General features: G+C 46.8%; 1 protein-coding gene across 1 annotated transcript in view; it reads left to right on the top strand.

Moving 5' to 3' along the window:
- Positions 1-12,829: 12,829 nt before the first annotated feature.
- LOC121291542 (stromal membrane-associated protein 2-like) overlaps positions 12,830-23,451 on the top strand; it is a 52,244-nt gene continuing 41,622 nt past the window's right edge. Inside the window, exon 1 of the mRNA XM_041212893.1 lies at positions 12,830-12,959. Within this exon, the coding sequence (XP_041068827.1) occupies positions 12,842-12,959 (118 nt within the window). The 5' untranslated portion in view covers positions 12,830-12,841. The remainder of the gene's footprint in view (positions 12,960-23,451) is intronic.

Genomic DNA, 23,451 nt, shown 5'->3' on the forward strand with positions numbered 1-23,451 from the left:
CAGTGTGAAGAGGGGAGTGTAACAGTGTGAGGAGGGGAGTGTGACAGTGTGAGGAGAGGCTGTGACTGTGTGAGGACGGAGTGTGACAGTGTGACAAGGGCAGTGTGACAGTGTGACAAGGGGAGTGTGACAAGGGGAGTGTGACAGTGTGACAAGGGCAGTGTGACAGTGTGACAAGGGGAGTGTGACAGTGTGACAAGGGGAGTGTGACAGTGTGAGGAGGGGAGTGTGACAGTTTGAAGAGGGGAGGGTGACAGCGTGAGGAGAGGCTGTGACTGTGTGAGGACGGAGTGTGACAGTGTGAAGAGGGGAGTGTAACAGTGTGAGGAGGGGAGTGTGACAGTGTGAGGAGGGGACTGTGACAGTTTGAAGAGGGGAGTGTGACAGTGTGAGGAGGGGAGTGTGACAGTTTGCAGAGGGGAGTGTGACAGTGTGACAAGGGGAGTGTGACAGTGTGAGGAGGGGAGTGTGACAGTGTGACAAGGGGAGTGTGACAGTGTGAGGAGAGACTGTGACTGTGTGAGGACGGAGTGTGACAGTGTGAGGAGAGGCTGTGACTGTGTGAAGACGGAGTGTGACAGTGTGAGGAGGGGAGTGTGACAGTGTGACAAGGGGAGTGTGACAGTGTGACAAGGGGAGTGTGACATTGTAAGGAGAGGCTGTGACTGTGTGAAGACGGAGTGTGACAGTGTGAGGAGGGGAGTGTGACAGTGTGACAAGGGGAGTGTGACAGTGTGAGGAGGGGAGTGTGACAGTTTGAAGAGGGGAGGGTGACAGCGTGAGGAGAGGCTGTGACTGTGTGAGGACGGAGTGTGACAGTGTGAAGAGGGGAGTGTAACAGTGTGAGGAGGGGAGTGTGACAGTGTGAGGAGGGGAGTGTGACAGTGTGAGGAGAGGCTGTGACTGTGTGAGGACGGAGTGTGACAGTGTGACAAGGGCAGTGTGACAGTGTGACAAGGGGAGTGTGACAAGGGGAGTGTGACAGTGTGACAAGGGCAGTGTGACAGTGTGACAAGGGGAGTGTGACAGTGTGACAAGGGGAGTGTGACAGTGTGAGGAGGGGAGTGTGACAGTTTGAAGAGGGGAGGGTGACAGCGTGAGGAGAGGCTGTGACTGTGTGAGGACGGAGTGTGACAGTGTGAAGGGGGGAGTGTGACAGTGTGAGGAGAGGACTGTGACAGTTTGAAGAGGGGAGTGTGACAGTGTGAGGAGGGGAGTGTGACAGTTTGCAGAGGGGAGTGTGACAGTGTGACAAGGGGAGTGTGACAGTGTGAGGAGGGGAGTGTGACAGTGTGACAAGGGGAGTGTGACAGTGTGAGGAGAGGCTGTGACTGTGTGAGGACGGAGTGTGACAGTGTGAGGAGAGGCTGTGACTGTGTGAAGACGGAGTGTGACAGTGTGAGGAGGGGAGTGTGACAGTGTGACAAGGGGAGTGTGACAGTGTGACAAGGGGAGTGTGACAGTGTGACAAGGGGAGTGTGACATTGTAAGGAGAGGCTGTGACTGTGTGAAGACGGAGTGTGACAGTGTGAGGAGGGGAGTGTGACAGTGTGACAAGGGGAGTGTGACAGTGTGACAAGGGGAGTGTGACAAGGGGAGTGTGACAGTGTGAGGAGGGCAGTGTGACAGTGTGACAAGGGGAGTGTGACAGTGTGACAAGGGGAGTGTGACAGTGTGAGGAGGGGAGTGTGACAGTTTGAAGAGGGGAGGGTGACAGCGTGAGGAGAGGCTGTGACTGTGTGAGGACGGAGTGTGACAGTGTGAAGAGGGGAGTGTGACAGTGTGAGGAGAGGAATGTGACAGTTTGAAGAGGGGAGTGTGACAGTGTGAGGAGGGGAGTGTGACAGTGTGAGGAGGGGAGTGTGACAGTTTGAAGAGGGGAGTGTGAGTGTGAGGAGGGGAGCGTGACAGTGTGAGGAGGGGAGTGTGACAGTGTAAGGAGGGGAGTGTGACAGTTTGAAGAGGCGAGTGTGACAGTGTGACGAGGGGAGTGTGACAGTGTAAGGAGAGACGGTGACTGTGTGAGGACGGAGTGTGACAGTGTGAGGAGGGGAGTGTGACAGTGTGACAAGGGGAGTGTGACAGTGTGAGGAGGGGAGTGTGACAGTTTGAAGAGGGGAGGGTGACAGCGTGAGGAGAGGCTGTGACTGTGTGAGGACGGAGTGTGACAGTGTGAAGAGGGGAGTGTGACAGTGTGAGGAGAGGAGTGTGACAGTTTGAAGAGGGGAGTGTGACAGTGTGAGGAGGGGAGTGTGACAGTGTGACAAGGGGAGTGTGATAGTGTGAGGAGGGGAGTGTGACAGTGTGACAAGGGGAGTGTGACAGTGTGAGGAGAGGCTGTGATTGTGTGAGGACGGAGTGTGACAGTGTGAGGAGAGGCTGTGACTGTGTGAAGACGGAGTGTGACAGTGTGAGGAGGGCAGTGTGACAGTGTGACAAGGGGAGTGTGACAGTGTGACAAGGGCAGTGTGACAATGTGACAAGGGGAGTGTGACAGTGTGACAAGGGGAGTGTGACATTGTAAGGAGAGGCTGTGACAGTGTGAAGACGGAGTGTGACAGTGTGAGGAGGGGAGTGTGACAGTGTGACAAGGGGAGTGTGACAGTGTGAGGAGGGGACTGTGACAGTTTGAAGAGGGGAGGGTGACAGCATGAGGAGAGGCTGTGACTGTGTGAGGACGGAGTGTGACAGTGTGAAGAGGGGAGTGTGACAGTGTGAGGAGGGGAGTGTGACAGTGTGAGGAGGGGAGTGTGACAGTGTGAGGAGAGGCTGTGACTGTGTGAGGACGGAGTGTGACAGTGTGACAAGGGCAGTGTGACAGTGTGACAAGGGGAGTGTGACAGTGTGACAAGGGCAGTGTGACAGTGTGACAAGGGGAGTGTGACAGTGTGACAAGGGGAGTGTGACAGTGTGAGGAGGGGAGTGTGACAGTTTGAAGAGGGGAGGGTGACAGCGTGAGGAGAGGCTGTGACTGTGTGAGGACGGAGTGTGACAGTGTGAAGAGGGGAGTGTGACAGTGTGAGGAGAGGAATGTGACAGTGTGAAGAGGGGAGTGTGACAGTGTGAGGAGGGGAGTGTGACAGTGTGAGGAGGGGAGTGTGACAGTTTGAAGAGGGGAGTGTGACAGTGTGAGGAGGGGAGTGTGACAGTGTGTGAAGGGGAGTGTGACAGTGTGACAAGGGCAGTGTGACAGTGTGACAAGGGGAGTGTGACAGTGTGACAAGGGGAGTGTGACAGTGTGAGGAGGGGAGTGTGACAGTTTGAAGAGGGGAGGGTGACAGCGTGAGGAGAGGCTGTGACTGTGTGAGGACGGAGTGTGACAGTGTGAAGAGGGGAGTGTGACAGTGTGAGGAGAGGAATGTGACAGTGTGAAGAGGGGAGTGTGACAGTGTGAGGAGGGGAGTGTGACAGTGTGAGGAGGGGAGTGTGACAGTTTGAAGAGGGGAGTGTGACAGTGTGAGGAGGGGAGTGTGACAGTGTGTGAAGGGGAGTGTGACAGTGTGATGAGGGGAGTGTGACAGTGTGACGAGGGGAGTGTGACAGTGTAAGGAGGGGAGTGTGACAGTTTGAAGAGGGGAGTGTGAGTGTGAGGAGGGGAGCGTGACAGTGTGAGGAGGGGAGTGTGACAGTGTAAGGAGGGGAGTGTGACAGTTTGAAGAGGGGAGTGTGACAGTGTGACGAGGGGATTGTGACAGTGTAAGGAGAGGCTGTGACTGTGTGAGGACGGAGTGTGACAGTGTGAGGAGGGGAGTGTGACAGTGTAAGGAGGGGAGTGTGACTGTTTGAAGAGGGAAGTGTGACAGTGTGAGGAGAGGCTGTGACTGTGTGAGGACAGAGTGTGACAGTTTGAAGAGGGGAGTGTGACGGTGTGAGGAGACGCTGTGACTGTGTGAGGAGAGGAGTGTGACAGTGTGATGAGGAGAGTGTGACAGTGTAAGGAGGGGAGTGTGACAGTTTGAAGAGGGAAGTGTGACAGTTTGAGTAAAGGGTGTAACTGTGTGAGGAGGGGAGTGTGCAGTGTGAGGAAGGGCATTTTGTGTCTGTCATTTGCTAGCCTCTCTAGCACTCCCTCTGTCTCCCTCACTCTCTTCCGCTCTGACAATGACTACCATTTTGTTTTGGTCTCACTGTGTCTCTCAGACTATCTTTCTCCTTGCCAGCCCTCTCTGTTGCTAACCCCTCTTTCACTCGCTCTATTACTCTTTTATTTCCTTTCAGTCCCTCTCCATTACTCACTCACTGTGTCTTTGCAGGCCTATTTTAATCTGTTGTCTCCTATTGTTCTGCACCCCTTCTGACTCTGTCTCTGCTTCTTTCTCTGACTCTTTCTTTCTCACACTCTTTGTGACCTATGACTGTCTCTGTCTCTCTCTCTCTCATTGTCTCTCTTCCTCATTTGCACCTCTCCGATTCTCTCTTTCTGTCTCTCTTCCTTTACCTGCTTTCCTCTTTATGCCACTCATTCGCTCATTGTCTTTGGTATCACTCCATCTGCCTCTCCTTCTACCACGCTCTGTCTCTCCAGCGATCCCCCACGCTTTTTTCACACTCTATTACCCTGTTTTTTTCCTTCATTTTAACTTCTGTATCTGTTTCTATCACTATATCTCTCTCCCTGTTCCTCTTTCCCTTCTCCATTTCTTTCTTTCTGCCTCTTTCTCTCTTACCCTCTTACAGACATTAGATAGAATTTTATGGCCCAATCCCAGCTTTGGGGTGGGGGGGTGGGGGGGGGGGGGGGGGGCGGGGGAGGTGGTGGGGGGTGTAGGAATCATAAATTGCAGCAAGCCGTTCAAAAGTCCTCTGACTTTTTCTGCTATCTCTTGCTTCTTTGTCTCGCTCTATAGCTTTCTTTCCGTTTTTTCTCTCTCTGTTTCTCTAGCTGTCTTTCTCTCTCTATTTCCATTTCTCCTTTTCCCTTACTCTATTTTGTTTCTGTATTTTTTTCTCTCCTCTCTCTTTGCCTCTGTCACTCTCTGTCATGGTTTCTCTTTGTATTGCATTCTGCATCTCTTTGTTTCACTCTTTGTGCCTCTCTTGCTCTTAACTTCTCTCTGGTGCTCTCTCTGTGTCCCTTTCTCTCTCATGCTTTTTATTTTTCTCTCTCTCTAACTCTCTCTATTTCTCTAACCGTCTGTTTGTTTAACCATCTGTTTTTGTAACTCTCTGATTCTTTATTTCTTTGTCTACACCTGTTTATCTCCAACTCTATTTCTCTGCATCTCTAACTTACTCTCTTTGTCATTTTTCTCTGTTTTTCTTCATCTATCTCTATTTATCTCTGTTCTTTTCTGTATCTGTTTTTCTCTACCTGTTTGATTCTCTGTATGTCTCTCTCTGACACTGTCAGCCCATCTCTCTCACTTTCACTCTATCACTCTACCTCTCTTGCACTTTCTGTCTCCCTCACTCTGCCAATATCTTTGCCCATCTCTGACACCGTGTCTGCACTCTATCTGATTTGCTCTCTCTCTGCCGCACTAACTCTGCATTGATCTTTCTGTCTTCAATTCTCCGATGCTCAGTCTCTTATTCTGTCTTACCCTGATTCCCTCCAGCCTCTTTCATGCTTTTTCCCTCTATTTCATCCAATATCTCACCCACTGCTTCCCTCACTGTCTACCTTTGTTTTTCTTTTTCTTTCTTTCCAAATGGACTCTGCTTTTCCATTTTCTACTGTTTCTATCTTCCTGTTTCTATTTCTCTGCTCCTCTATCTCCTACTCACAATCTCCCTCTGTTTTCTTCTCTCTGTTTCTCTCTCTATTTTTCTAACTTTCTCTCTATGTGACTTTCTCATTGGCTTTCTCTGCCTCTTGCGTTTCTCTGTCTCACTCTGTTTCTTTCTATTTGTCTCTCCAGCTCTCTTTCTCCAACTCAGTCTATCACTTTGTGTCTGTCTCTCACACTTTGTCACTGTTTCTATCGTATCTCTAGCTGTCTCTGATTCTCGATTTATCTCTCTGTTTTTCTCTCTCTTTGCCTCTGTCCTTGTCTTTCTCTCTCTGTAGCTCTAACTCCCTTGTTCTGTTTCATTCTCCCTGGTGTTTTTTCTGACTATCTCCATCTGTCAGCTTTGTAGCAGAAGGATCTGGTACCTAAAGAGTTAACATGAGACTGATTAGAGTGCTGCCCATGTGGTGATGCAAGAAGTCACATGGCCCAGAGCTAAGGGCAATCTAGAGATAGGTGTCAACATGTGTACCTAGTATGGGGTCCTCTCCATACCTTTACCCTCTACTATAAATATGTACATAGTTCAGTAATGTTAATAAAGACTTCTTTGCAGCTTCAACAAGACTGCATCATGGTGTCCAAGCAGTAAACATCAAAGTAGCATTATAGAATAGATCAAATTTCTCTATGAGTTTTGCACTGTCTCTCTCTCTTTTACTGTTTCCCCATTTTCACGCCGTCTTCCCACTCTGTATCTTATTCTCTATCTCTCCCTGTTTACTATTTTCCTTTCTCTCTAGTCCTTTCTCTCTGATGCTCCATTAGTTTTTCTTTCACTCTCTGTTTCTCTTTCTCTCAGTCTGTATCTGTCTCTTTATTTCTTAAGTATTTTGTCCAGTCCTGGGTGCCACACTTTAGGAAGCAATTGAAAACAGTGAAAGTGCAGAAAAGAATCACGAGAATGGTTCCAGAGATTTCAATTATGAAGATAGATTGGAAAAGTTAGGACTGTTTTCCTTAGAGAAAAGAAGGCTGAGAAGAGATTTGATAGAGGTATTCAAAATCATGAGGGGTCTGGACAGAGTAGATAGGGAGAAACTGTTCCCACTCATGAAAGAATCAGAATGAGAGGGAACAGGTTTAGAGTAATGACAAAAGAAGCAAAAGCAATATGAGAAAAAAAAATTTACACAGTGAGTGGTTAAGGTTTGGAATACACTGTCTGAGAGTGTGATGGAGGCAAGTTCAATTGAAGCATTCAAAAGGGAATTAGACTGTTATCTGAAAAGGAAGAATGTGCAGGGGTACAGGGAAAAGGTGGGGAATGGTACTTGGTGTGTTACTCATTCGGAGATCGGTGCGATCGTAGTGGGCTGAATGGCCTCCTGCACTGTAACGATTATCTGATTCTCTCATTCTGTTTCTATCCTGGTGTTTCTATCTCTCTCTATCTCTCCCCATTTACTTCTGCATCTCTCTTTGTATCTCTGTATCCACCCTCCATCTTTATCTCTTTTTGTCTCTCTAACTTTCTGTCTTTTCATTTCTTAACAAAGGCGTGCATGAGGGTTGCAGCAGCATTTAAGCTGAGGAGGCAGCGTGAGCTCAGGCAGTACTGCGGAGTTGGAAACAGGCGGTCATGGTGAAGGCACAAACATGTGGTTGGAAGCTCATCTCAGGAGTCAAATATGACACCGATGTCTGGTCCAGCCTCAATAAGCTACCAGGGAGAGGGATGAAGTCAGTATCTAGGGAACAGAGTTTGGAGTGAGGGCTGAAAACAACGGCTTTAGTCTTTCCAATATTTAATTGGAGGAAATTTCTGCTCGTGCAATACTGGATGTCAGATAAGCAGTCTGCTAATTTACAGGAGTATGAAAAGAGACTGGCAGCTAATATAAAAAGGAATCCAAAAGTCCCTGATTGGCATATAAATAGTGACAGGATGGTAAAAGGAGGAGTGGGGCCAATTAGGGATCAAAATGGGGATTTATGTGTAGAGACAGACGGCACAGTTGAGGTGTTAAATTAATACTTTGCATCTGTCTTTCCCAAGGAAGAAGGAAGAAGTTACCCAGGTTGTGGTGAAAGAGGGAGTACAGAAGGTATTCAGGAAGGCAAATGGAATTTTGGCATTTATTGCTAAAGGAATAGAGTATAAACATAGGGAAGTGTTGTTGCAACTGTACAAGGCATTGGTGAGACCGCATCTAGAGAACTGTGCACAGTTTTGGTCCCCTTACTTGAGGAAGGATGTAGTTGTATTGGAGGCGGCTCAGAGGTTCACTAGATTGATTCCAGAGATGCAGGGCTTGTCTTATGAGGAGTGATTGAGCAGTTTAGGCCTGCATTCGCTAGAGTTTAGAAGGATGAGAGGAGATCTAATTGAGGTATATAAGATGCGAAAGAGGATAGACAAAGTAGACACAGAGTGGACGTTTCCCCTTGTGGGGCATTCTAGAATGAGAGGCCATAGTTTTAGGCTAAGCGGTGGTAGATTTAAATCAGAGATGAGGAGGAGTTACTTTTCTCAAAGGGTCGTGAATCTGTGGAATTCACTACCTCAGAGTGCAGTGGATGCTGAGACGCTGAATAAATTTAAATAGGAGATGGACAGATTTTTAATTAGTAATGGGTTGAAAGGTTATAGGGAGAGGGCGGGAAATTGGAGTTGAGGCCTCATCTCACAGCATCTGGCACCACCCCTCGACTTGTCAAAAGACACTACAGCCTTCAGGGAGGGCTCATAGGGGCCAACCAATTTCCTTGCTCGGTGTTTTCCCCCAACATCACCACCAGCTGCTGAAGGTTTTGTATAACTTACTTACTTTTCCTCTAGAAATAAAACCAATGCTTGGTTTTCTTTTTGTAAGGACCTTGGTAACCTATGGTCCCCTTTAGTGATTGATGTATTTGTACTCCAAGATCAGTTTGTTCCTCGACCTCATCTAGACTTGTACCTTCTGAGGAATAAGTGTCCTTCCTATTCCTCCTACCAAAATATACTGTGTCAGATTTATATAGATTGAACTTCATTTGCCAATTATTTGCCCATTTTTCAAGTTTATTTGTCTCCTCTTGTAATTTGTCACTCTCCTCCTCAGGATTGACCATCCCTGCACACACCCCCCACTGCCCCAAATGTACTGGTGTCATCTACAAATTTACAAATGATGTTTTTGACTCCGAAGTCCAATTTATTGATGTAAATTGTGATTCTATGATTTAGCAACAGTGGAGGGGTCCAAAGGTGGTGGTGATATAGAGCGAGGTGTTGTCAGCGCACATATGAAAATTAACATTTTGTTTTTGGATGATGTTACATGGAATTACATAGGATATTCAGCACATTAACAGGCCATTCAGCCCAACCAGTCCATGCTGGTGTTTATGCTCCACTCGAGCCTCCTCACATTTTCCCTCATTTAAATCTACCATTATAACTCTCCAGTCCCTTCTTCCTCAAATACTTGTCAAATTTCCCCTTAAATGTCTCTATACTATTCACTTTAACCACCCCCTGTGGTAGCGAGTTCTACATTCTCACCACAAGAGGGAACATTCCCTCTGTTAAAAACAAAAAAACTGCGGATGCTGGAAATCCAAAACAAAAACAGAATTACTTGGAAAAACTCAGCAGGTCTCGCAGCATCGGCGGAGAAGAAAAGAGTTGACGTTTCGAGTCCTCATGACCCTTCGACAGAACTTGAGTTCGAGTCCAAGAAAGAGTTGAAATATAAGCTGGTTTAAGGTGTGTGGGGGGGGGGGGCAGAGAGAGCTGTATCTACTCAGTCAAATCCTTTCAGAATTATACAGACCTCTATTTGGTCATCCCTCAAGTCTTCTTTTTTCAAGAGAAAAGAAACCTGGCCTGTCAATCCTTTCTTAATATGTATACTCACACATTTCTGGTATCATCCTTGTAAATATTCTCTGAGCTCTCTCCAGTGCCTCTATATCCTCTTTATAATATAGCGAACAGAACTGCACACAGTGCCCTCAGTGTGGTGTAACCAAGGTTCAATACAGGTTTTGTATAACTTACTTACTTTTCCTCTAGAAATAAAACCAATGCTTGGTTTTCTTTTTGTAAGGACCTTGGTAACCTATGGTCCCCTTTAGTGATTGATGTATTTGTACTCCAAGATCAGTTTGTTCCTCGACCTCATCTAGACTTGTACCTTCTGAGGAATGTGTCCTTCCTATTCCTCCTACCAAAATATACTGTGTCAGATTTATATAGATTGAACTTCATTTGCCAATTATTTGCCCATTTTTCAAGTTTATTTGTCTCCTCTTGTAATTTGTCACTCTCCTCCTCAGGATTGACCATCCCTGCACCCACCCCCCACTGCCCCAAATGTACTGGTGTCATCTACAAATTTACAAATGATGTTTTTGACTCCAAAGTCCAATTTATTGATGTAAATTGTGAGCAGCAGTGGTCCCTGCACTGATCCTTGTGGAACCACTTCCAACCTTCTGATACTCTACTCCCACTCTATGCTTTCTGTCTTGAAGCCAGCTAGCAATCCATTCTCCCACTTGTTCCCTGAATCCACATTTTCTGATCATATTCATTAGTCGATTATGGGGCACTTTACCGTCCTTATTTTGAAAATCCAGATAAATTACATCTACTGCTTTCCCATTGTCTATTCTGTTACCTCATCAAAAAAAATCAATAAATTTGGTCAAGCAAAATTTTCCCTTTTGAAATCCATGCTAATTATTCATTATTATATTTCTCATTTCTGGATGTTCTTCTATTTTCTCCTTGAGTAGAGATTCCATTTTTTCCAACCACTGATGTTAAGCTGACTGATCTACAATTCCCCATACATGTTCTGGCCCCTTCTTAAGTACAGGAATTAGCTATTCTCCAGTTCTTTTTGTAACATCAATTTCTAATAAATTATTAAATATGTTGGTAATGCCTCTGCTATCTCTTCCCCATTTATGATCCCAAGGGGCAGCATGTAGATGAGAAACAAGAGGCAACCAATAATAGATCCTCAACATACACCGGAGGAAATGGAGCAGCAGTGGGAAGAGAAGCATTTGATTGTGATTCTTCAGCTATGAATAGGCAGATAAAAATGTAACCAGTTAAGTGTAGTACCAACGAACTGGATGATGGTGGAGAAGCATTAGAAGGGTTTGGTGTGGTCTAGAGCGTCAAAGGCTGCACACAGGTCGAGAAAGACAAGGAGGGAAAGTTTATCTTTGCATAGTCACGTTGGGTGGTATTTAATGAAGGCGATAGGGATCTAGCTCGCTGGCTGGAGAGTTTTCAAGAACACCGTGTTGCCTCTTTTTGGTAAGGCTTGCTGAACTAAGTGCCACTCCAGCAAGTAACTGGGCAGCAGTAGAAGTTTCCAGCCAAACAGAGGCCAGCAGCTCTATTGGCTAGCAGTGCTGCCATGGAGGTAGTGGCTGCTGCTGGTACAACATTCAACCAGAGGACTCGGAGTGTCGCTGGTTCCTAGGCCAGAGGTGAGTGATAGTGCAGGAAAGATCAGTGGGTCAGAGTTGCAGGAGATGGAGTGGAGGTTGGTGGGGTTGGCAGTAAGGGCAGGGTGGCTCTGTGCCTCGCACCGCTGCCCCCATGCTGGATCACTTGATCATGCACTGAGTACCTTTGGACGAGGTCCATACCCACCCGATTAAATACCTCGCCAACTCACTGCAGTGGGGTTAGCATCAAACATCATCCATAAAATATAATTTGTGATTTTAGTAAGAGTGGAGCTGAAATCTAATTGGAGGGATTGAAACGTGGAGTTTGGGGAAAGGAGGGAATGGATTTGGGAACAAACTGGAGGGGTTTGGAGCAGGAAAGGGGGCAAGAAGGTTAGGGTGGGGTTTAAGATCAAAGTGGGGATTGGAGTGGGGATGAGTGTCAGGGTGGGGGTTAGGGACAGGGTGGGATTTGGGTTCAGGGTGTGGGTGGTGGTTGGGATGAGGGTCAGGGTGGGATTTGGGTTCAGGGTGTGGGTGGGGTTGGAATGGGGTCAGGGTGGGCTTTAGGGTCAGGGTGTGGGTGGTGGTTGGGATGGGGATCAGGGTGGGATTTGGGTTTAAGGTGTGGGTGGGGCTGGGATGGGTGTCAGGTTAGGATTTGGGGTCAGGATGTGGGTGGGGGTTGAGATGGGGGTCAGGATAGGATTTGGGGTCAGGTATGAGTGGGAGTTGGGATGGGGGTCAGGATAGGATTTGGAGTCAGGGTGTGGGTGGAGGTTGGGATGAGGGTCAGGGTGGGATTTGGGGATTGTGTTGGGGGTCAGGGTGGGATTTGGATGTTGGGATGGGGTTAGGATGGGATTTGGGATGGGGTTAGGATGGGATTTGGGATGGGTCAGGGTGGGATTTGAGTGTTGGGTCAGGGGTCAAGGTGGGATTTGGGTGCTGGAATGTGGTCAGGGTGGGATTTGGGGGTTGGGGGGTCAAGGTGGAATTTGGGTGTTGGGATGGGAGTCAGGGTGGGATTTGGGATGGGTCAGGGTGGGATTTGAGTGTTGGATTGGGGGTCAGGGTGAGATTTGGGTGTTGGGATGGGGGTCAGGGTGGGATTTGGGATGGGTCAGGGTGGGATTTGAGTGTTGGGTTGGGAGTCAGGGGTGGGATTTAGGTGTTGGGATGTGGTCAGGGTGGGATTTGGGGGTTGGGATGGGCATTGGGTTGGGGGATCAAGGTGGGATTTGGGTATTGGGATGGGGCTCAGGGCGAGATTTGGGTGTTGGGATGGGGTCAGGGTGGGATTTGGGTGTTGGGATGGGGTCAGGGTGGGATTTGGGTGTTGAGATGGGGTCAGGGTGGGATTTGGGTGTTGGGATGGGGTCAGGGTGGGATTTGGGTGTTGGGATGGGGTTAGGGTGGGATTTAGGGGTTGGGTTGGGAGTCAGGGTGGGATTTGGGGATTGGGATGGGGTTAGGGTGGGATTTGGGTGGTGGGATGGGGCTCAGGGTGCGGTTTGGGGTCAGATTGTGGGTTGAGATGGGGGTGTGGGTGGGTGTTGGGATGGGGTCAGGGTAAGGGTCCGGCTCTGTCCCCAGGGTCACTTATCCATTCCCTCTCACTGACCCCGCCCCGGAAGTGTATTCTCCGGAAGTACTCCCTCTTTGCCGGAGGTACTTTCCCTGTTTCCGGTGCCGCTTTCCCCCTGATGAAGATGGCGACCCGGGCGGAACGGGAGCGACAGCAGCGGCAGAACGAGCGGCACCAGGAGCTGCTCCGGGAGATGCTGCAGGACAGCAAGGAGTGTGCGGACTGCGGCAGCCGAGGTAGCAGGGCCGGGGGGGCCGGGGGATCCAGGGGAAGCCGGGCTGTGATGCCTCCCTTTGCTGAACGGCACCAGATCACCAACTGGTGTCAGGGCATCCGACAGAGACGGTGCCTCCAGCTGGGAGAGAGTGGCAGAGACACTAGGCACTCCTGGTGTCAGTCTGGATATGGACAGGGGGACTGGGCACTCCTGGTGTCAGTCTGGATATGGACAGGGGGACTGGGCACGCGTCGTATCAGTCTGGATATGGACAGGGGGACTGGGCACTCCTGGTGTCAGTCTGGATGTGGACAGGGGGACTGGGCACTCCTGGTGTCAGTCTGGATATGGACAAGGGGACTGGGCACTCCTGGTGTCAGGCTGGATATGGACAGGGGACTGGGCACTCCTGGTGTCACTCTGGATATTGGTAGGGGGAATGGGCACTCCTGGTGTCAGTCTGGATATGGACAGGGGGACTGGGCACTCCTGGTGTCAGTCTGGATATGGACAGGGGGACTGGGCACTCCTGGTGTCAGTCTGGATATGGACAAGGGGACTGGGCACTCCTGGTGTCAGTCTGCATATGGGCAGGGGGACTGGGCACTCCTGGTGTCAGTCTGGATATGGGCAGGGGGACTGGGCACTCCTGGTGTCAGTCTGGATATGGACAGGGGGACTGGGCACTCCTGGTGTCAGTCTGGATATGGACAGGGGGACTGGGCATTCCTGGTGTCAGTCTAGATATGGACAGGGGGACTGGGCTCTCCTGGTGTCAGTCTGGATATGGACAGGGGGACTGGGCATTCCTGGTGTCAATCTGGATATGGACAGGGGGACTGGGCACTCCTGGTGTCAGTCTGGATATGGACAGGGGGACTGGGCACTCCTGGTGTCAGTCTGGATATGGACAAGGGGACTGGGCACTCCTGGTGTCAGTCTGGATATGGGCAGGGGGACTGGGCATTCCTGGTGTCAATCTGGATATGGACAGGGGGACTGGGCACTCCTGGTGTTAGTCTGGATGATGAGCAGGAGCTGAGAGTACTGCCCCAGCCCTTGTTAAATATCGAGCCTTTTCCTGTCTAGGGAACAATCCTGGAATCTGCCTTCAATGAGCTGTCAGTGTAACCCAGTCTGTTTGGCTTATCCTAGTATTTGTACATGAGATAAACATGAGTTTGATCTGCCCTGAGTTATGGAGCAGTCAGCATTTGCCTTCTTCACTGTTTTGCTGCTGTTCAGGTCGGCTGGTGTTTCATTGCTGGGACATTTTGGGGTTTTTTTGTACTTGCTTTGAGGAGGAAGTAGCTGAGTAATCTGAATGCCCTGTCCTGATTGCTGTCCGTGTCTCAGGCTTCCAGTCTCGTTTGAGTCAGCAATGTAAATTTGTTCCGTACGTCAGTAAATAGAGCTTGGGTGGATTTGTAGTGTTTAGCAAGTGGAGTAGGGTTTTAATTCATTTACTTGCTTTTTAAACAAAAAATCCAATTTTTTTGTCTTCCCTTTCCCTACATTATGGTGTTTCTCCTAAATACTTCATTTGTAGAACTGGAGTGAGAGTATCAGGTGGGCTGTTTGACTGTAGCATGCATTGCAGCCAAGCTTGATGTTGGCTTCGCTGGACATTGCACACTGGCAGTTTCAGGAACCACTGAATTTCCAGCAGGGTCCATGGCCCATACTGGAATGATCTTGTTTGGAAGACCTACTTTAACACTTTATTCAGGCAGCATGTTTAAATATGAGGTTGGGATTGACAGTAGAGGATTTGTGAACATCAGAACCCAAAGATTATCTATAATAAACAATGTTCCAGGGCTTGTTTCATCTATTGTATGAGGTTAGTTGTTGGGCCGTTTTGTACAGTCTGCACACAGTCATCTAAAAACTGCACTACATAACAACAGGATGAGACATTGCAATAGTGAGGTTTTTTTGTCTGTTTCTTGGAAGTGGGCAGTGATGCTTCGTCACTGATCTGCTGCCTGGAAAGATTTCAGGAACTCAGTTGGTGAGATTGCGCAAGTGTACGAGGCCAGGCTTCAAGCACCCAGACTCAATTTAAAGTCATGATTCCAGTGAACGAACAATGGGGAGAGCAATGTCTGTCAGCTTCACTGAACCCCCAAGGCCAGATTGATAAAAGCAGTAGATTTGATTCTGCAACTTCAGCTCTGTGGAGCATTGTAATTTGTGGTTTCACTTAACAAACTGGAATAGTAAAGATTTCCTGCATTCCTTCAGGCTGTGCTCTTTAACCTTTCTTAACAAGCAGCACATTGCTGTGTGTCTCTCACTTCCTTTTTCTGTTTCCCTTCTGAATAGATTAAGTGTGGAATCATTTTCTTTGCTGTTTTTCAAAAAAAAAACAATGGTTTCAGGATTTAGCAGTGCTTTCCTGTGGGATGTTCTTTTCCACTCTCAGGATGTGAACATTGGCCAGAGTTTGTTGCTCATCCCTAATTGCCCTTGAGAAGGTGAAGTCCATGTACTGTTGAGGAAAGAGTTCCAGGATTTTGACCCAGCGACTGTGAAGGAATGACAATACCGTTCCAAGTCAGCATGCTGAGTGGTTCGGAGGGGAACTTGCGGTTGGGGGGTTCCCATGTGTCTGCTGCCCTTGCCTTCTAGATGGCAAAGGTCGTGAGTTTGGAATGTGATGTGGAATATTATTCTGATTAGTACATTCTCTACCCCTCCATTTTGTGTGCATAACACAGTGAATGCTGAAGACTAACTTCAGTAGATTGGGAATGGGATTGTTTTCCCTTAACATACATTCAAATTAGGAGCAGGAGCAGGCCATTCGGCCCTTCGAGCCTGCTCTGCCATTTGATAAGATCATAGTTGATCTGATTGTGGCCTCAACTCCACTTTCCCTCCCATCCCCATATCCTTTGACTCCCTTGTCAGTCAAGAATATATCTAACCCAGCCTTAAAAATAGTCAATGATCTGGCCTCCATCGCTGTCTGGGGAAGAGTGTTCCACAGACTTACCACCCTCCGAGAGAAAAAAAATTCTTCTCGTCCCTTCAAAGTGTTTCCGGATCTCATACACTTTTAATCTGAATTAACAGCCTGTTCCATACTGAATACAAACCACCACAACCTCATGCTGGAACTTCCCACATGTTCCAGTAGGTCAGCGCATTGCCTAGTATAGACCAGCCAGAAAAGGTCACTGGTTGCATTCCCTGGGCTGAATTAATCGATTTCAGCTGTGGCCCTGGCTGGAGAGAGGAGCAGGTACCTCGGTTTCTAATTATTGCCTGGGAATCGGCTGGGTGAAGGAAGTGTGGACATTGAGGGAGGATCCAACTTGCTGTTATGTCACCCTGGGTTAAGAGCCTGTTAATGGTCACAGCCTAGACTTACACATAAAGAATCCCAATTTGAATGAGATACCAGAGGGCTACCTGGGCCTGTGAAAATGCACTGTAAGGTTCATTGAGAGCAGATTAGAGAGGAGAAAATGGAATGAAAAACTGGGTGAGGAATGGAAGGAAAGCTCTTAGTGTGTTTGACAATAGAGACTGGCAGGGGAATTGAGTGATGCCAAGCTCAGAATTATTTTTCATGCATTCAGACTAAAGTTCAAGAGCAGTACCTTTACTGTGGAGAGTAAACAATGATCATTATTAATGTGTTGATGGATACAGGCAGCAACTAACTAGAAAGAATGAAGGTCTCATATCAAGTGCATCAGTTTGTTCTCAATTGGACCTTTTTTGAGGTTATTCATTTTTTAAAAGATGCATTTATCGTTGAAGGGATAAGTGTGTACATGGGTGTATGCATCATATCTGAAATGAGAATGAAGCTACACTTGTTTAGAACCTTTCACATTCTTAGTGTACTTCAAAGTGTTTTAGAATGAAAAAGTATAGTCACTTGTAATGTAAGAAATACAGCAGCCAACTTGCACACAGCAAACTCCCACAATGTGAAAGTATCCTGATGATCTGTTTTAGTGATGTTGTTTGAGGGATAAATATTGGCCAGGAGATAGAAGGGTGTAAAAGACCCCATTGCACTGAGAGGGTAAATGGGGCCTTGGTTTAACCTTTCATTTGGACCACATTATGTCTCTAATTACTCATATACTGTATCCCAAAATGTTAAATCCAATCTGTATTTGAATGAATATACACTGTTATTTTCACCAACTCCCTCGGAAGTCTATCCTGCTGATTGACCCTTCAATCACTGAAATAATCCTTTATGTACAAGCCTAAGCAGTGAGTGTTGACAGGCTGTTTAATCATGACCTCACATCAGTTTAGTCAGTCCTCCCTCAATTCTTCCTTTTGTAGCAGAGCACTCAATCAACTTGTGCACAGCAAGACTCCACAAACAGTGATGTGATAATTAACAGTTTTTTAATGTGATTTTGATTGAGGGGTAAGTGTTGTCTCAGGACACGGGCGAACTTGCCTGCTGTTCTGCGAATAGTATTGTGAAATCTTTTATGTCCACGTGAGAGTGCAGGATGGTGTCATGATTTAATGCCTAATCAATAGATAGCACCTCTGACAGTGCAGCATTCCCTCAGTACTGCACTAGGGTGTCAGTGTAAGTTAAGGACATGAGGCAAGGAAGTTGATAAAGGCCGTTGAGCTGATTACAAGAAGTGTTTCTTCAGTAAAATGAGGAGCTCTCTAAGGAACTTTGAATCCTTTTCTATAATTGGATTAAAAGCTGCATTTTATTATGCTGCAGTGTGAATAATTCTGAGTGACAATTTTTATAGGGATGGATGGCTTCCCACTCAGATTGCTGTATAATAAATTCACACCACGCAGCAACACCATGCTGGTTCCAGGAAGCCACATTGCGGTTCTGGTTAATATCACTCTGCTGTCAGTGCAGCAGTCACCTGTCCTCTGACCCTGCCCTTGGTAATAAAGCAACCTCTGGACTTTTTGGCAAATGGCGAACACTGAGAACCTCAGTTAAAGGCTGTAACTTAGCCTCTGGTTTCAGGTGACCACAGACGTGGTTTGGTGACACCCAAGCTTTTGTACTCTGCATCCCGTAATTCGCTCCTTTGGAGTATGTTTTCCATCTATCATTGATTAGAGGTAGATGGACTGTGATCATGCTCAATGGGAGCGAAAATTGCAAGAAGGTATTTTTCTTCTTCCTCTCATTGCTTGGTGATGTGGGTTCTGTTTTTAAAATCTGGAGCTGCCTAGATAATGTAGACTATGACCAGCTGTTATACCCTGTCCAGGACAGCCCCTTTACCTAAGGAAGGATATACTTGTCACAGAGGGAGTGCAACGGAGGCTCACCAGACTAATCCCTGGGATGGCGGGTTTGTCCTATGATGAGAGACTGAGGAAACTGGGCCTGTATTCTTCAGAGTTTCAAAGAGAGGTGACCTCATTGAAACTTACAAAATTTTTACAGGGCTCGATGAGGTTGATGTGGACAGGCTGTTTCTTCTGGCTAGTTAGTCTACAACCAGGGGCACAGTCTCAGAATAAGGGGCAGGCCATTTAAGACTCAGATGGGAAGGAATTTCTTCACTCAGACGGTATTTATGTGGTTGATCCAGTTCAGCTTCTGGCCAATGATAAACCTCAGGATGTTGATAGTGGGGGATTCAGCGATGCTGACACCGCTGAAAATCAAGAGGAAATGGTTAGATTCTCCCTTGTTGGAGATGGTCATTGTCTAGCACTTGTGTGGCACGAATGTTACTTGCTACTTATCAGTTCAAGCTTGAATGTTGTCCAAATCTTGCTGCGTATGGACACAGATTACTTCCGTATCTGAGGTGTCGTGAATGTCGCTGAAAATTGTGCAATCATCAGTGAGCATCCGCAACTCTGACCTTATGATGGAAAGAAGGTCATTGATGAAGCAGCTATAGATGGTTGGGCCTAGGACACTACCCTGAGGAACTCCTGCAGCAATATCCTGGGTCTAAGATGATTGGCCTCCAACAACCACAGCTACCTTCCTTTGTGCTAGGTATTTCCACTGACTTCAAGGGTAGTCATTCTCTTGTGTTCAGCTCTTTTGTCAATGGTTAGACCAAGGCTGTAATGAAGTCAGGAGCCAAGTGACCCTGGCGGAACCCAAACTAAGCGTCAATGAGCAGGTTATTTCTGAGTAAGTGTGGCTTAATAGGACTGTCAACGACATCTTCCATCATTCTGTTGATGATCAAGAGTAAGCTGATGGGGTGGTAATTGGCTAGGTTGGATTTGTCCTGTTTTTTGTGTACTTGACATACTGTACATTGCCAGGTAGATGCCATTGTTGTAGCTGTACTGGAACAGCTTGGCTGGGGGCAGGCTAGTTCTGGAGCATTAGTCTTCAGTACTACTGCCAGAGTGTTGTCAGCCTCATTGCCTTTGAATGTCCAGTGCCTTTAGATGTGTTTTTTATTCGTTCATGGGATGTGGGTTAGGCCAGCATTTATTACCCATCCCTAAGTGCCTTTGTTCAGAGGGCATTTAAGAGCTAACCGCATTGCTGTGGGTCTGGAGTTACATGTAGGCCAGAGCAGGTACAGACGGCAGATTTCCTTCCCTAAGGGACAAAAGGGACATTAGTGAACCTGATGGGTTTTTACGACAATGGTTTCATGGTCATCATTAGACTTTTAATTCCAGATTTTTATTGAATTTAAATTCCACCATCTGCTGGGGCGGGATTTGAACCTGGGTCCCCAGAGCATTATACTGGGTCTCTGGATTATTAGTCCAGTGACAAAGCACCACATTGCCTTCCTTGCCCATGTTTGACCTGATGCCATGAGAGTTCATGGGCCCGAAGTTGATTTTGAGGATACCTAGGGCAACTCCCTCCCGACTGTATACCATTATGCCATCTCTGCTGGGTCTGTCCTACCAGTGGGACAGGACAGACCCAGGGATGGTGATGGTGGTGTCTGAGACATTGCCTGTAAGATATGATTCTGTGAGGATGACTATGTCAGGCTGTTGTTTGACTCATCTATGAGTGCTCTCCCAATTTTGGCACTAGCCCCCAGATTTTAGTAAGGAGGATTTTGCAGGGTTGACAGGGCTGAGTTTGCTGTTGTCATTTGCAGTGATTTGCAAGGTGGAGCTGTATACCACATCAAGTCTGAAAAATTCTCTGTTGAAAAATATTTTGAATAGGTAGACTCGCATGGTTGATGCCAGCTGGTCCGTCCAGTTTCATTCCTTTTGGGCTTTTTAGCGGTTTGATACAACTGAGTGGCATTTCAGAGGGCAGTTAAGAGTCATTGCTGTGGGTCTGGAGTCACATGTAGGCCAGATTAGGACAATTTCTATTGAATTCAATATTGAATTCCACCACTTGATTTGAACCCGGGTCCCCACATTATTACCAGTCCAGTGACAATTCCACTCCTCCCCTGAGATTTCACTCCCTAAAGTGACAATGATGAACCAGATGGGTTTTTAGGCCAATCAATGATAGTTTCATAGTCACCATTACTGAGATTAGCCTTTAATTCCAGATTTATTAATTGATTGAATTTCAATTCCACTAGCTGCCTTGGTGGAATTGGAACCCATGTCCGCAGGATGTTTCGGTGCTGTGTAACTCTGACATAAACGAAGGCCTCTGGATTGCCAGCCTGGCGGCTTTACCATTATGCCACCAATTTGATTTAGTCCATAAGGCTAAGATTTGGTCAGTTCTGCGCAAACTCAGAAAAGTACCACCCAGCATGGCTTTACAGAACAAACTGTGATCTTGTTCTGCTGTGGCCTTGCTTAAGAACCTAGTTATCGCCTGGGTAAAGTAATGGTACATGTAAATTTATTCAACATGTAGTAACGGCTTTTTAAATCTATTTCTTTTTTACAAAGAATTTTTCAGACTTGATGTGTAAACCGCTTTACCCTGCAAATCAAATTAGCGGGCTGTGATTGAGAGGAACTTGAAATACATGAAGAATATTAAAAGATGAGGCTTCAGCCTGCATTGGTTTTTGAATACAGATAAGATTTCATACAGGCTCAAAATGTTAACTCTATTTCTCTCTCTACAGATGTTGCCAGACCTGCTGAGTTTTTCCAGCATTTTCTGTTTTTATTTAAGAGGTTGTCCAACCTGGTGCTGTAAGGATTTAATTTCTCCTGCTTTTTCCTTACAGGTTTCCCTCTTATCTTTCCTTACCCCCATTCCCCTTAAAAGTGGCGACTTTTGCCCAGAGATCCTTCCATACTCTGTGGCCCCTCACCATTATCTCACCCAGGTGAAATGTGGGTCGATGGTGAGGGTCATCTGTTCAACCCTGCTGACTTTTGTCTTGTTCTCCCACTTACCCGCAAGTAACAACAAGCAGGAAGCTACTGTTCCCAGGATCATTAATTCAGCAAATTTTGCTTTTGAGTACCAATTGGTTCTGGAATATTTTGCTGGTGTTTTTGCGGTCAGAATTCTGCATATTCTCTCCACTTTTCCACAAAATACATGAATCAGTGGCCTTGGTGGCAACGATGTGATTTCTTCCTCACCTTCCTGAGAATGCTAATGGTATCCCTGCTGGTGTTGAGTGAGATTAACTTGCTGGGGTCCATCCTGGCCTCTATGGCTGATTATTACATATCTCATGATAAGTACCATTGAAGGTCTGATGCCCCATTTGTGACTTAAGGTTAAGGATTTGATTGAAATGACGAGTTTGGTACATTCAGGCTTCCTTTTACAGTTTCCTGTTTATCAGTCATAGACCCTGGAAGTGGTTTCTATAAACTCTTTTATGCTTTGCAGTTAGCAGAAACTGCACAATTGTCCCATTTTTGCAGGAAAATGAGATTTTTTTGATATTGCCAGTTCTTTAAGAGCAAAATAAATCCACTGGATCCTGCCCTTGGATTATAAATTGTCCACCATTGCCCAATGGATAGCACTCTCACCTAATTCCGATGGTTGTTCCCTTCAGAGACTTGAGCACAAAATCTTGGCTGACACTCCAGTGCAGTACTGAAGGAGTGCTGTACAGTTGGAGCTGGGGTCCTTTAAGTGAGATGTTAAACTGAGGCTCTGTCTGCCATCTCAGCTGGATGTGAAATATCTCATCGCACTCTTCAAAGAAGAGTGGGAGATTCTCCCCAGTATCCTGGGTCAGCATTTAACCTGCAGGCATCATTACTGTAATGTTATCTGGTCATTGTCCCATTGCTGTTTGTGGGAGCTTGCTCCATTCAAATTGGCTGCTGCATTTTCTACATGACAACAATGACTACACTTTGAAGCTGTCCAGCACTTGGGACATTCTGATGTTGTGAAAGGTGCTATATAATAAAAGTCTATTTTTCTTTCAGCAAGCCTGTTGTGCAGTTGAGGGAAAGTGTTGCCAGTGCTACATCCCCAACAGTAGATGTATAAATTGGCCGCATGTTCCAACATGTATAGCGGTGTGCTGAAACATGATGCAAAAAGCAATTGCAGTGATTTCACTGAACGTTATTCTGGCTGACTGTTGGCATTGGGCCATCAGTTGGATCTTTTCAAGAAGTCCAATCAATGGATTTACAAGTGTAGTCTCCAGAGACCCTTGTGGTTTTAGCTGAAGCTGTTGCAATCGGCCACATATTGAAATCATCCAATTTTTTTTTGCCTCCTGCGGATTCCTCTTTTGTAAATTTTGATGATGAGCCAGAAATACATGGACAAACTGTAATTCCAGTATCATTACACCCAAAGCCATTTTTTCTAATACCTTCCAGCACCCTCAGGGGCCCCACCCCACCACCCCAGGCCGTGTGCTAACAACTTCCGACTGACCCAACTCCATTATTAACCTCAGCTTTCTGCCTGATTCTGCATCGTCCTTCCTGCTGTATCTCTCTCCCCACCCCCCCAATCTCTGCAGCAGTGTCCATGACTATCCCCATCTCTCTTCTCCTGCTGCAAGCCCCACTATCCATCTCTTTGCCATCTCCAGAATCAATTCCTCTCCACTTATTACATGTGTAGATTAATCTTGAATATTTTGCTTGTGCCCCCTTTCTCACCAACCCCACACTTCCATTGCTCCACCCTTGCCAGATTCCACTGGCTCTTGTTCAGGTCTTCAAGGAGTCCACTTTCTTCATCTGAGCCTTTCTCTTTGACTGTAAGCTCCAGCTTGCACTCTGATCTCTGCACAGCGCACTTATTCAGTCACTCCTTATTCGCTTGGTCACCTTCCCATTGCTACCACCCTCCCTTCTTTTCAAACTCTTAAATCTCCAGCTGCATTTTAAATTTTCTTCACCCTATTCCTTTCTACTTCACCATCTCTAGTTCAGCACTGTGAATGCTCTGAGATACATGTCTACACAAAGGGTACTGTAAAATCCACTTCTCCCAGCACTATTGCACTAGGTCCTGTGTGAGCTCGTTTATATGCTGGGTAAACTATTTTGCTTTGTATTCTCTTTAATCTTCTTTGTGAAAACTTTTCTTATGCACTACCAAGCAACACTGTGCAATGATTGTGCAGGTCTTGCAGACTTGCACAATCATTGCACAGTCCTGCTTGGTAATGCGT

This window comes from Carcharodon carcharias, chromosome 19 (genome assembly GCF_017639515.1).
Source record: "Carcharodon carcharias isolate sCarCar2 chromosome 19, sCarCar2.pri, whole genome shotgun sequence".
NCBI classification, from domain to species: domain Eukaryota; kingdom Metazoa; phylum Chordata; class Chondrichthyes; order Lamniformes; family Lamnidae; genus Carcharodon; species Carcharodon carcharias.